General features: G+C 34.3%; 1 protein-coding gene across 1 annotated transcript; it reads left to right on the plus strand.

Annotated features, from left to right (window-relative positions):
• Positions 1-249: 249 nt before the first annotated feature.
• MS3_00006588 (uncharacterized protein) lies at positions 250-15,340 on the plus strand. The gene is made up of 4 exons (XM_051214745.1): positions 250-288; positions 2,053-4,136; positions 5,034-5,287; positions 7,005-15,340. The coding sequence occupies exon 2, from the start codon at positions 2,058-2,060 to the stop codon at positions 3,522-3,524; it is 1,467 nt and encodes a 488-aa protein (XP_051067935.1). The 5' UTR covers positions 250-288; positions 2,053-2,057; the 3' UTR covers positions 3,525-4,136; positions 5,034-5,287; positions 7,005-15,340.
• The last annotated feature ends 431 nt before the right edge of the window (positions 15,341-15,771 follow it).

Below are 15,771 nucleotides of genomic sequence, written 5' to 3' on the forward strand. Positions count from 1 at the left end.
TTCTTCAGAACCACTTATCCCCGAGGCCACTGAAGGAAAGCTCATAGACTGGAATAAAATAAGCTCAGATTAAGATCCAGTTTCTCGCATCGATGGGTCAGTGCTTAGAACAACCTACGCAAATAAATAGTATCAGCCTCATTGATAAATAATTTTGTGGATAATCCGAAGCACTACAGGAAAACAAGTGCCAAGGATAAGAACAGTTCATCCGACCTTCAATCTTTATAGCTGAAGACAACAGTTATTGGACATTGTACACACTACGCACTTGTTTGAGACCTAGGCGTATGTATTGTTTGTTTACAACTATATGTAATAATAAGGTGTTTGTATACATTATATTGCTCTAATACATTGCGTTAATCAAGGAGGACATTATTTCGCTTACTGAAGTCCCAAAAACGTTTCTTAAAATCGAACTGTCACGTATAGTCCGAAAATTCGTCGTTGGTTGGACTGTAAATTTCGGTTTTCTTGAAAATGCCAATTATTCTGAAAATTCTCTTAAGTTCGCCCAAAATTTCTATAGGACTGAGACCTTTCAGAATGTCGAGTCAAAAAATTCACAGGATTGGCAGTTAGCTCAAACTGCCAATTAGCTTAAAGCTACCAATTGAGACAATTGGTAGTCCCAGTGTAATTATAATAAAGCTCTTCGTTTTGTTAGCAATGAGGCTTCAATTTCTGGAAAATAGGTGTCTGACTTTTTTTCGAACTAAATTTTTACTATGGATATGATTTTTTCACGAAAACTATGTTAATATATTGTATGGTGTCGTAATTCAGTATTCATTACAAATTCTATATTCACTGCTCGGTGCTTAAATATAAAGCTTTTGGTTTACTTGGTTTTGTCAATTATTTTGTTTCTGGGCTTTGTTTCGGTTCGAAAATAAGTTATAGACTTATCTGTACAGTTAGCAGTACGACATCCCCTTGAGACCTTGTGTTTGCTGCTTTTAGTCTTACTGTTCTTCAGCCGACCTGTATGGCATGGTAGGACCTTGAGGAACGATTGTTCCAGTCTGTGGAGCTCGATTGGCTGATCACGATAGGCTAGCTTGACCACCACATCAAGGTAGCAGCAACGGTCGGGTTGTTTATATACATGAATGTTATTTGTGCTCAGTCTGTTGTGGACTACATTGATCGCTTTTCCCTTCTAAATATGGCAGGTCTCTAGAGGTTCTCATAACCTCCATACTTCAAGGAGCATGTAATTGTTGTTTTGTGGTCTCAATTTCAAAAATTAACAAACTATCTAAACCTACAACCCTAATGCTATATTTAACATCCGTATACTTATAATAACTTATAGTGTTGTTAGATTTTGTCCATTATTTATTCACTGGTTTTATTTTTATTTATTAATAAAACTATCCGTATTAAATTGTACAAACAAACATGCCCTTAACGAGTATAACTAGACCAACCATTGATTTATGTCCCTTTGACTCCACGAGTTTAAGAAATCGAGTAGTATCATTAGCGTTTAGCATGTTAGTTGGCTCAGTTCAATGGGTAGTCCTGTATATCATAACTTTATTTTGTCTGCATAGTTCAGTTCGGTTTTTATTTCATTCTGTGGTGTTATTTGATTACTTATTAGAAGTGGTAGAATTCGATTAAAACGAATATGACTCCAAACCACCAAATAAACATATGTGATTGATGAAATGTGGCTGGCAACGTAATCTTGAATGTGTGTTTCGTCCTATTTGGGACTTAGTCGGAGATATCTGCACCACAGAGTTGGTGTTCACTCCGGGATTTCAGGCTTTTTTTTTCTTCCATACTAATCGCATCATACCTGCTTCGGTTTGGGCACCCGGGCAGTATCACAGCCCTCACACATATCGAATGAGATTTGTGTGGCGCATATGTATTTGGTGCCTCCTTGTACCAATATCTATGTGTTAAAATAAATAAATGAATAAATGTAATCGGATCATATGGTATTCAGTAGCTTAATTTGAAAGTTATTTTCCAGACTTTTCTCTGTTGTACATAACGCAGTTTAAATATGACTTTCCATTTTGTAATTATCAGGTACCATGAATGCAATTAACCCTAACAACTCTAATAGCCTAACCTCTGGCTTTGGTCATTCAAATGATATGAATTTTGTGAAAAGTAGTGAGAACCGTTTAGGTGATTCCAATAGTTTATCGTCTGTTGAATTAGCTCAATTACCAATGAACCCAATGTATACAAACGGCTCAACTGCAGAAACCGATGTTTTGAAGGCGAATTATGGGATTCCTGCTGATGAGTGTTGGTTGTTCAAACCACCGAAGCAGCACCAAACTCAAGGTTCTGTTGAACCCATAAGAACATGGTTACGTGCTATATTTGATTCGCCAGATTCCTGCTTTTTCCATTCGCGTCGAAATCTCCTCTCCCGCCTCGAAGCTATCATTCTGGCTGGGGGACAAACTGAAGCATATCAGTTTGGAGGCAGTGTCCCATCTCTGAATCTTATCACTTCAAGATATCCACCGCGTCCGAATACAGGTCGTACAGAACATTCTGTTTATGGATCTGTCGTATCCAATCGTCTGGTAACCGCTAGTTCATCAGACAGTATTTCGTTTCCTAGTCAACAGACAGTAACTAATCCTACAATGAACAGTGAGCATGTTAACATGAACACTTTCACACGTTCTCACAAACCAAGAATAAGTTTGCCACCTCAGTGCAGTGCAAGTAAATCAGTAAAAAATGGTTCTCATAATCCTAATTCATACTTGTCTAACTCTACTGGAGCGAACTTTTCTTTCAAACCGCCTAACAAGACTGGGTCGTGTGATGAGCTAGAAACTACGTCTGCAAACACCAATGTACAGGAAATTGCTAGAAGACAAGAAGACACATTAAAAGCAGAAGTTGCAGCTCTAGCAGCGGCAGCAGCTGCTGCCGGCAAACATGGTAGTCAGCATTCTCTTGCTTCTTTGTGTAGGAATAGCCCACATGGGAGCTACATAAACATCGCTAGTGCTCCAGAAAGCCCTCACTCAAGCACAACAAAGCTAAACCAACCTCAGCAAAATCACGACCATTTCTATGTAAAACAGTCTCTGTCGTTTTCTCAAGAGTTTGAAGGGCAAATTACAAACCAGCAACCAACACAAGATACTCATCTTGTTAATTATTCGTCTCATAGTCCTACTAGAAAAGACGTACTGTCCAACGTCCCTGCTCACGCTTCTAATGTGGCGAACATAAAACAAAACCCTTACAAAATTTTGCCTCAAAAGCCTTTGCTCACAAATATTGTTCCAGAAATGGGGGATGAATCTAGACAATCTCAGAAAATTTCGGTTTCAACACACCCATCATTATATCCTCTTGTGGTGAATGCCACCGGAAACGTGTACATGTCTTCGGCAGAACCTCGCAGTCATTTTGGTTTTCGGCCACTACAACAAATCTCTACTGGTTCATTCAATAAAACTGTTAATTTAGGATTAAGACGTACATCTGATGATCAACTTTTATCCTCCGGAAACCCAAACCAATAATTTTTCAGTCCGCTTTAGTCGAGTTCTAGTTTTTCTAGTTTGTTGTTACTTCGACATCAATTCTTCTTCTCAGAATCAAATGGCTAATATAACATTATGTCCATTATTAGTTAATCATTATAGTACTTATCCCTTATGTTTCAAATGCTAATTGTCACTGGCTTTTTTGCAAAGACTTCGCATTGTTCAGAAAAGGCTCTCCATTCGGCTTTTAGCTTTTTATTTACATTTTGTCAGCTTGCATTTCTCAGCCCTAGTGATTATGTTTTTGAAAAATTAATAGCATTTAATCATCTGATTATCTATATACATATATAGTCCGCTCACTTATAACAAGGTGCACTTCAAAAGCATAATACATTGGTTATGACCATTTTTGAATTTATTTCACAAAGTGTAATTTGACAATGTTTTTATTTTGGCATTTTGGTAACCTGGTAAACATTTATTATTTTAACTAATATTTATTTTTTTAATTTCTCTATACAAAGAGCTTTACTTGCATAACTTTAATTTGTACAGTTCAATTTTCCTTCAATTTAAGTTGTAACTTATTTACTTGTAATTTATCTTGTAGTGGGTTTTTACCAATGATGGATCCCGATATACCAGGTAAGCTTTATTCGAAAAATTTCGTAAGTTTACTTATACCGTTGCATTCTCACTGACTTACAGCAATGTATTTATAGAATAATGGTTTCCGATACACATTTGTACCAAGTTCTGTGTTGATGATAACTGAATGATTTTATTGATTTTTGTAAGTATTACTAATTTAAAAATAATTTCCATTCATTTTCACGTTTCAAGCGTAATAAACTTATTTTTTCAAATATGATTGATTAGAAGCTAAGCAACACTTGTTTTTTTAATTTCACATATCATCAAGTTCTATTTATACACTGGGTATTTCATCTCTAATTATCTGGAACCAGGATTTCCTCACCACTAAATACGATGGTCGAGGTGTTAATCTCTCAAGAATGTTGTTATGTCCTTCACTCGTCTTTTTAATCAATCGCTATCCAAGTCGTTACTTTATTTTAATATTTTCCGTCTTGTTGAATTTTTTTCATGTTGATATAAAGTTTCAAATTTGGTGTAAACAAATTTGTAGCACTTCTAGCGATGTTAACGGGTTCAATTTTGGATGACTTGACTATAGATATTTATATGTTCAACTTCGTACTCTCACTACAGAAATATAGACATGTAAATCTTAGTACTTCTAAAAGTTGTAGTATATAGCAACATAACAGTATAGCTGTACTTTGACTAAATTTGTTACTTGAACACTTCAGATTCTCCAGTTTAATATGTAAACGTTTTACCTACCCGATTGTTGATATTCTTGCTTGAACGTATATCTAAGAGACGGGTCTTGAATAAAACAAAACGTACTTTGTGGATTCTACTGCTAAACACATCCCATCTATTCTATAGGAGCTTCTTATTCCTGTTTTATTCGTATAGTTTGTTCCGTAGTGCTACTTATGCTTTTCTTTTCAGAATTCAAAGATAAGCAAACTGCTGTTGAGGATACATATCGACAAATGCGAAAACTATGTGAGAATTACAAATTGTTCGCGAAACCGGATGACTTGGATGAACTATATTCGACTAGCCTAAATTTAAGTTATATCCAAGATGATTACGAAACTATAAAACATGAATTATCAGTCATTAAAGCTAATCGTCAAATTGCTCGAGACGCACTCTTAGCTGCCGGATTTCAATGTCCCGATGATCCACCAACATAGTTTGTTAGTTTTTGAGTCTCGATTTCTTTTTTTAATTTTAGAATATTTTTGTGTTTTAATTTCTATTGCTTTATATGGTATGTAGCTAGAAGATTGATTTTTGTTAGGAACTATAAAGATTAATTCGTTTTGACTCAGTATATATATATATATATATATATATATATATATATATATATATATATATATATCGGATTTTCCATAAAACTATTATCCAAGTTTTTTGTATAGTGACTGATATTACCCACTAAGTTATCTAAATTGGATTAGGTTCAAAACTGTGACTTACTGGTTGATAAAGTATTTGTGTACATGTCCCCTTATTCTGTTGACCATAATGTTCCAAATATTCTTAAATCATAAACCAGCATCTATAACTATTAGCCAAGTAAAGTTTTCTATTCACTATCCACTTGAAAAATAATAAACTAATTAATTTGCTAAACGGTGTGGAAGTCCAAGTCTACCACTTGACTAAAGTTACTTTCACCTAGGATTAACGGTTAATAAATATTTCTCGTCGGAATTATTTATTAAATGAGAATTCATTTTCCAAGCTTTACAATCTCAAATATATATACGTATTTTTCAGGGTAATAGTAATCACAATAATACTGATAATGAAATTCTGTTAAACATAGTAACAGTCAGATAGAATAAACAGAGCTATTAAAACAATTTTTTAATAAGGGAAAGTAGTAATAAATTCACTTGGTATTGTTTACCTGAATCTTCCCATTGTTGATTAAAATTATCGTTGGGAAAGGATTGCTGAGCATGATAAGATAAAATGCTAAAATTGAGATGAAATGTAATCAGGCGAATCATAGAAACAGAAATGAACCAGTTGGGGAGTAGAAGGTCTATGAAGATGGAACGGGGAACAGAAGGCTATAAAGGAAGAAAAGTATGAAGAAGGATGAAAATCATGAGAAATTAAGACCATGTTAGAAGAAGAGGTTGTACAAATTTCTTCCGGACACACAATTATGGCTTCCCTAGATGTATAGCTGTTGCTTAGGCAATGTTCAGGAAATGCTATATAACTGCCTCGGGAACCTTCTACTTACCTTGTAAATGACTTTGGACGCAGAGTTCGCTTTGATTGAGTGACCTGTGTTTACAAGGTTTTTCGGTTTTTAAGCCGTTTCCTCCTCTTTCTAGCCAAGACGAGTAATATTCTTGAATTCCTTTAAACAAAGTGAGAAAACGCATTTGTATACACTCTTCATGATACATAAAAGAAGCGAATGTAAATGACAAGATTGTCCTCTCTCCTTATGTCGAGTCACAATTCCCTAATTCTCATAAATAACGGATTTTATTAACTGTGCAAATATTTGGTATTCCTTTCAAGGATTCATATGAACAGCTTAGAACTTTATCAAATAGGATTCGAAACTGTAATGTTTACTAGATTTCCTCCTGTTTAATTTCTTCCATATGTGGTAAATAAATGTATATAACATTTACTTTGAAGAAAACAAACTGTATTCTAGTTGTGTTTTAAAATTCTGGTGTTAATCTAAACGAATAGCTGTTTTCTTTTCATATTTTCGTGTTTATACACATCAATGATCCTAAACATAATCTGTGCGACATTTTAATAATCCCCTTACTGATGTGTTTTTTTCACTCACTATAAGATATAAGTCAGCTTTCTAAACTATATGTCTATCACAGAATTTCACTTATTTTTTCTTTTTCTTTTTCATTTCAGCTCTTAATCATCTATCTACACCGTGAGTACCAGCACTCAAACTTTGGCATCACCATAAAGTGTGTAATTCTTTTTTGTTTTACTGAAAATTGATTTCTAGTTTACTCTATTATATATTTACATTACTTCAACCTGATCATAGTTTTATTTGTTAACTAATTCATTGTTAGGAAAAATCGTAATTTACAGTTTATTTGGTTTTTTGAATTATTTATTTATCCCTCTTTTTTGTAGCGTTTAATCTGTTTCAATTTAATATTTCTAACACTCTAAATAGTATGAATATGTTCACTTGAGGTTGCCTAAAGTAGCTTTTCTCGCATTCTCATAGAAACACGTGTATTTATTGGCTTTTGTTCATGAATTACTATTATTATTACTACCTCTTCATATGTGTTTCCATGGTCATAAATTACTTCAATGAGAAATTGTTTTTTTGTGTGGTTCTTTGTGTTTACTGCTGTCCGATAATTTTTGGCGGATCATATTTTTCATCTGTTATGGGATAGCAGAATAATGGCCAGCAAGACTACTAGAATATGCAAATAACTAAGTCGTAAACTATAGGTAATTCAGTAAGGTTATGAGTTAAGACACAAATTAAACTCATTTTTGGGGATATCCTTATTTTGGAATATAACAAATATAGTTGATAAAGTTTACCTGTAATTAACAGGTAAGAGAATAAATGTAAAGTTGAAACTCCTATCTTGTTTCAAGATTTATCATAGATATTAGCTTTTAACTGAGCACGAACTACTGCATACATTCCTATAATAATGAGATGCAGTTTAGGTAACGGGTCCAATCATTGTAGATTCTTTTTGACCTAGATGAAATGTAGTATTTTAAAAGGAAATTATGACATTAGCTCATGTCTTATTATTTTTTTCTCAAGAAATAAAAATGTCAGTGGTTTTCTGTTAAAGGTAATTAATATTTTTTTCAACGATGTCGGAGAATGTTATATTTTGTATGACTTTCAGTCTCATGTCTGATAAAAAGCTTAGTAGAATGTAAAATAAATACGGAAAATCTATAGGTTGATAACTGAAGATTTTAATTCCAATATGTACATGATTTATTTAGACTCTTAGCTAGCTGGCTTAAAACCATCCAAGTGTAGCTCAGAAGAAACGGATTTTGCTAAAATCCAAAGTTAGTTACAGTTTCTAATAAACCAAGTTTGTAGTTAAAATCGTACGTGAGATTATAACAATGTTTCAACGTAATGTTTAGTCGATCAACATAGAGTTCTAAAAGTATGCATAAAATACTTCAATTCTACTATATATATTCAAGCGTCATACTTCTACTGTAGATACCGTGGCTTGTTGTATACGTGAAGTATTAACGTTATGATCACAGCACTCTTTCAACCAATGGGATGTATGTTCGAATCCCGTTTCACTTTCGTCGGCTTAGATTACTAGGTAATATCACTAACGCGTATGTTAACATTTTGGTTCAAAGTCAGGTAAATTACAGAAGCATTATTAAAAGTTGTTTTCACCTGGTATAGTGCGAAAGATAGAAAGCTGACATGGCTCAGAATCGATCATAATGGCTTAGGTGTGTATACTCTTTGTCTTCTCTTAGATCGTGAGATTAAAATTGCTTTATACCTTTATTCATGCGAAATAGTTCCTTCTTCCTGTATTATATCCTTATGCACAATCTTTCTTTTATATATTGCTACCATTGAAGTAAGTACTATGAATTTGGTGTTCATCTTGTGCTAATAAGGTATGGCAACTTTGACCGATGCATATATGTGCCTGGTCCTACGTTGCAGCTGACTGACATACACATAATCTCTGATAGTCTAACTCTATGATTTTTATGGTGTATTCTGAGTACAGCGTTTTTTTAACCCCTATCAAAGCTCTAGTCGTAGAACGGTACTCTTGATTCACCATCAGAAACTTAATCATAAGTCCATTTAGTCACGAATTAAGAATCAGGTTAAAAAATAAACTTTATCTAGCACTTTTTATCCATAAGGATGTTTTGGAATCAGATGCCTCATCAACTACTCAACGGTATGTTATGTCGTCTATATGATTGTTGTGATACTCGTTTCCAAGTTAAAATGTATATCCCTAAAAGCATCTATACTGTCAATAAAGTGCATAGAGCTTAAAATCCTATTTTATTTATTCTCTGCGAAATATATATTTTGAAATATTCATATCACCCGTTGATTCTATTGAGAATCATTATTCAAAATAGAATTCTCACTATTAATTCTATATAATCATTCATTTGATTAGAAATTTTCACTAAAATCATAACGGTAGAAATTTCGTCTGATATTCGAATTAGTTTGATGACAGGACGTTTAATAACATTCAAATGTCATTTGATACTGATTAAGTGAATCATACCGTTTTGGATGTTTTGGCTAATTCTGTTGGTTTTGGTTTATTATCTAGTTTCATGACCTCAAGTGAGTTAATAAATTGATTGACTTTCATGGAAATCTGTTATTCGGCCAGGTCGTTATTTTCTTTTAATGTACTGATATTCTGTCTGTCATTTTAACATTCCAAAATGAAATTATAGCAGTGGTACCAGAAGCAGAAACTGAATATATACACGAAACAATTAAACGATGATTACCGGACATCAGTAAGCTGACTGAAGTGCATTTATTATCAAGATGAAGCGGTGAGTGACGTGATATTTCTAATTACGTTAGTGAAATAAATCTAAATGACTCTACCAAGAGGTCAAAATCCTAAGAGGAACTTCTGATACAAAGTCCTGCAGTAAATACATTTTATTTTCGCTTTTGACTAAATAAATCTTAAGATGGAGTAAAATCTGTCTAAACTTTCATAAAATTAGTTGGTATCAGTATCCTAATAAACATGTATTGTCACTGCAACTATCCTTACTTGTACTCCTGTGGAGCGCAAACATGTTACACTGATTATTTCAGAAGTTAAATAAAAATTAATTGTTTAACAAATAATCAGGCTTTTCGATCATGTTATTTTCATAATCATTAACTGAATTACAATATTCATGTTTACCCTATTTTTGGATCTAGGTCAACTTTAATCTAATCAAATTTTTGATTAACAGTTATTAAGCTCTATTCCATTATTGAAATACAGTATATTCTGAAAATCAAGTTATTTCCGCTAGAATGATTAAGGTGGAATTAATAACATATTCCGAACATTCTATTCTTGACGCGTACATTATTAAATGTAATTTCTTGTTGAAGAATTTTTATAGACTTAATAAAACTTTAATTGATGTGCAATACTTGTTAAAAAGTATGACATAATACAATGTAAGCTAAATAAATACAACAAGCGTAATGAAAAACTATTTGTACATCAAATCATGTCCAAATCATATGAATAAAATGACGACGTTGCTTGCTATCAACCATCAGTCTATGGATTACTCCAAATAGAAAACGTTAGACTTGTCAACATTATAAGAAGCTCTTAATATCAATTTGAACAAACTGTTCATGCTCCCAGTTAGTTTAAATGACTAGTTTCATTCTGATAATTTATTAGATACCAATGAAGATTGGTTTAGACTGAACAATCGCTTGTAAATTCATTTAGAATGTAGGAGATATATTTACATAATGAAAACAAAATGAACTAATAGGAAAATAGTCTTTAACTTTATTAAGAACTGAGGCCACCTCAATTGGAGGATTTGATAGACAATAGAACTGTTAGTTTACAAAACAGAAATAAAATATTGTATATGTGGGAAACTTCATCTAGATTTGAGCGAAAAGTTCCAAAGCAGTTAGGCACTGAGTTAATATAAAAGGAAATTGTGTTTGTATCGTAAGCGGCTTTCTGGTAACTGGTTCAAAGTTCTACGAGTCAAGTCTTGGATTCCCTACATTGGTTGGCTAGATATCAAACTTATAAAGCAAAAACGACTGATATCTGGTTGATAAAGCAACTTGCTTCATCTACGAACTGAGTTGGCTGTATTCATAATCTGGGAATTAAAACATTTAGAACAAGCAAATGTAAACTGTATCTGTCTTTTGGATTTAATTGTTATCGGAACTGAATGCTCATGGTGCGAAATGTTACTTATCTATTAACTTGATTTCTAAAACGAAGGACAACTGGTATTTTATGTACTAATATCACAGAGATTTTCTCATCAATCTGAGAATTGTTTTTGATTTTGACTGTTGGCTCTATAAGTATTTCATTATCATTGTTAACCAGTCAATATGTGACGATTCTTAAAAGGAATTATAATACATGACCAAACAACACATGCCACCTGAGCCCGTAGTGTTTCAAGACATGCCACGTTCAACTATGTACAAGCTATGGTTAATGTGTAGATGATTGATTTAATTATACTGACCACCCACGCGTTTATTTTGGGGTCAGTCTCTCTGCCTGTAAATATATTGTAATCTTTTTCTTAGATAATTTAAAACACAGTTTCTTATGTAATCTTGTTTTCTTTATATGTCTAATTTGTCTGATCAAATATATAAGAGCATGAACAGTTACTGAACCGGACCAGATTGATGGGGATGTGAAATCCTCATATATTACATTTATAAAAAAAAACAATTTTTAGAACTCATAAACTGATTTAAAGTTAGCTTGGTTGATTGACTTCCGATATGTGGATCAATTTATTCCGAATGAAGTTCATTGTTTTATTTTCAATTTATCTTCATTGTATTAGTTAATGAACTGTGATTTGTATTAAGTTATAATTATTCCGTTCAGAAATTATAATCATTTCAATCGATTCATAGTTGATTAACTTTGCTTTCCTTTTTAGAAATATGTTTATGATTCTCTCCAAGTCGTGTTTTGACCGCTTGAGTTAAGTAAAGTCTTCAACCACACTAGACCATAGAACAAGACATAGTACATATTATAACAGTACTTTAGTAAATGGGACTAGAATGTACCAGACGGCGCTTGCTACTTGCAGCATATAACGCCTTAGAAAGTTGGTTTCATTAATAGCAATCTTGTTACTTCAAATGTGATCAATAAGCTAAAATTACTTAAAAACGGTCTATTGGATTTCGGATACTTCTTTGTTATACCCTGATGAGAAATCTAGTCTAGTTTCCGTAGCAATAACTTTTCTGTTAATCAGTTTTACTTGGCTATAATATATGGACAAATACTTATTGATGTAATTTTGTGGTTTCCGTGATTATTTTTACCGATTTGATCAAACATTTCCCCCAGTGATTTGATGAGTAATTTGTTGACAATTTTCGTAATTATGCATCTAGTGATACTCATAGCTTACGCTGAAATGTGTTGCCTTTGAAATGGTTAAAAGTGTTAGTAAAGTCGTTGTGACACTGAATACGGTTGAAATGCAGTTTCTATTTCATTCGTAGTAACAACCCACATATTCCTTAAGAAACCGTGTAAAATACATTTTTATGGTACAAGATATACAACAAATAGGGTGTATAACAGTCAGAATGAAATTAGTTTTACGAAGTTGTTTTGGACAATCTGACTATCAAAACGTAAGAACATAAAAATTCATATTATGGTATCCTCGAAAATAACTAACTCGTCATTTTTTCAGTAATAAGTCTGTACTTTGTGGAACCTAACAGTTATTGCATTGTCTTATGCAAATCAAGTCAAACATCATCCAAAGAATCTGACTAAGCTATTATTGCCTTTACGAGGAATTCCAGTGAGATTTTAAACCTTATATACATGAACTTAAGTACTGGTTAATTCGAATAAATTCACGAATATACCAGGATTTTAAAGATGTTGGTCCTACTAAAGCAAAACTTCTGCAATAAGGTATGTAAAAGTACTGAGAAGGAACTCATATTATTGCACGTTACCTAAGTCAACAGGGGATAACTGAAGTTGCTAATGGTTTTTTAAAGTATGCTAGCAGACATATGATAAATGCATGTCACTTTAATTTCCTAAACGTTATTTCACCGATCTTTGGTTTTATAGTAGCTATCTCATATTCATCGGATGTTTACTGTTATCAATGTGTGAAAATTGTTGTATCTAACCTAATAGTCTCTGATTTATAAAATTAGGGTTACTCGTTTTCAGTGGAACTTTAAGGGCTATTTGAAATTTAAAGATAGCTGTATTTACTCCACGTTCTAAAATGAACAATTTTTCGTGAAAAATTTGGTCGTTACTAGGTAGCCTCCATACTTGTTTCGCTTTTTTAATTGTTAAAAAGACCAGACACTAAAGGTCACAACAATACAATATATATAAATCGTGGTCGCTTGACCTAATCCCTGAAATGAACTAAGTGTTTAAACATCAAATCAATTTAATACTTTTAATAACTCGTTCAGGAGATATGAAATGACTGTATCAAATGGTTACTTCTATGTGTAGCAAATACTATGTTGATATACTAAAAACCTCTGAAAGTTAAAGAGAATGAATACGTGGATTGCTTTTTATACAGACAGTTTATTGCATCAACATCTAGTTTTCCTTTGGACACAACGATTTTTATCATACTGCGATTTCAACGAAAGAGACTGCAAACAAGGAATTAATTAAGAATTGTAAGCCGATTGATTCTGATCGAAGTTTAATGGTTTGATGCTTGCCAAGAGACCTTATGATCCTGGGTTCGGTCCCATATCGAGCTGTGAGTAGGCACTGAAACTTAGATGTAAAACAAAAGAGCTCCTTTGTTCCTCCTAGTTTTAGATTGTATTTCAACTGATATTGGTTCAAGATGAAAACTGATTTCCCACCGAGCAGTATCAACAAACTTCTACCTTAATCATAAAATTATCGGCACTATTATAACCGTCAACTCCGCCTGTAGCTCTTCTAGAGTTACTGCCGGTCCCAAGCCCGGGTAAAGGAGAAGGGTTGGGCATGGGGTTAGCGTCCCCATCCCGTAGAAAACTAACTCGCTAAAAAAACGCTAACCAGAAAAAATAATTCAAACCATTTTAACTCTGCCCTGAGAGTTAGAAGGTCTTCATTTAGAAGAATTATGACGCTTCATGGTGAAAGCCGAGTTTCTTCGGAAGCCACGATGCCGATGCCCCTTCTAACAACCAGAGCAAAAATTTTTGTAGGTACATGGAACGTCCGAACAATGTGGGAGACCGAGAAGACTAGTCAAATAGCAACGGAAATGAGGAGATACAATTTGGCAATACTGGGAATCAGTGAAACCCACTGGACCCAAGCTGGACAGAAAAGGCTAGCTACGGGAGAGATGCTGCTATACTACGGTCACGAAGAGGAAAATGCTCCACACACTCAGGGAGTCGCTCTAATGCTGTCCAAAGTAGCACGAAATGGACTTGTAGGATGGGAATCTCACGGATCCAGAATAATCAAAGCATCATTCAAAACAAAGAAGGAGGGGATCACAATGAATATTATCCAATGTTATGCACCCACCAATGATAGCAACGACGACATTAAAGATCAATTTTACGAGCGGCTGCAGTCAATCATAGAGAAATGCCCAAGAAAGGACCTCACCATTCTAATGGGAGATCTAAATGCCAAAGTTGGAATAGACAACACCGGATATGCAGGTATTATGGGACGACATGGACTGGGACAGAGAAACGAAAATGGAGAAAGATTTGCAAATTTGTGTGCATTCAACAAATTGGTCATAGGGGGCACAATATTTCCACACAAACGTATACACAAAGCTACATGGATCTCACCGGACTACACTACAGAGAACCAAATAGATCATATTTGCATCAACAAAAAATTCCGAAGGACAATAGAAGATGTGAGAACCAGGAGAGGAGCTGACGTGGCTTCAGATCACCACCTAGTTGTAGCCAATTTAAAACTGAAGCTAAAAAAGAACTGGACAAGTGGACAAACAGCACTACTAAGGTTCAATACAGCCTTCTTTCGAGATACTGACAAACTCAATGAATTCAAGATAGCTCTCAACAACAGGTTCCAAGTCTTACAAGATCTACTGAAGGAAGAAGAAACTACTATGGAGGACAACTGGAAAGGCATCAAAGAAGCATTTACTTCAACGTGTCAAGAGGTTCTGGGCCTAAAGAAACACCATCATAAGGAGTGGATCTCTATAGAAACTCTGGACAAGATCAAAGAAAGGAAGAACAAGAAGGCAGCAATTAACCACAGCCGAACACGAACAGAGAAAGTCCAAACACAAGCTGAATACATGGAAGCAAACAGGCAAGTGAAGAAAAGCATTAGAGCCGACAAGAAGAAATACGTGGAAGAACTAGGAACGACGGCGGAAAAAGCTGCAAGGGAAGGAAATATGAAACAACTTTACGATACAACGAAGAAACTATCAGGGAAATACAGTAAACCAGAGAGACCGGTCAAAAGCAAAGAAGGCAAGCCAATCACTGAAATTCAACAACAGCGGAACAGATGGGTAGAATACTTCGAGGAACTCCTGAATAGGCCGGCTCCAATGAATCCACCGGACATCGAAGCAAAACACACAGATCTTCCCATAGACGTCAACCCACCAACGAAGGAATAAATCAGAATGGCCGTCAGACAAATCAAGAGCGGGAAAGCAGCAGGACCCGACAATATACCAGTTGAAGCACTGAAGTCAGACATCGAAGTAGCTACAAACATGCTTCACCTTCTATTCAAAAAGATTTGGGAGGAGGAACAAGTGCCAATGGACTGGAAAGAAGGACACGTCATCAAGATTCCAAAGAAAGGAGATCTGAGCAAATGTGCAAACTACAGAGGAATCACACTACTGTCAGTACCAGGAGAAGTCTTTAACA

Source organism: Schistosoma haematobium, chromosome 2, assembly GCF_000699445.3.
Source record: "Schistosoma haematobium chromosome 2, whole genome shotgun sequence".
Lineage (NCBI taxonomy): Eukaryota > Metazoa > Platyhelminthes > Trematoda > Strigeidida > Schistosomatidae > Schistosoma > Schistosoma haematobium.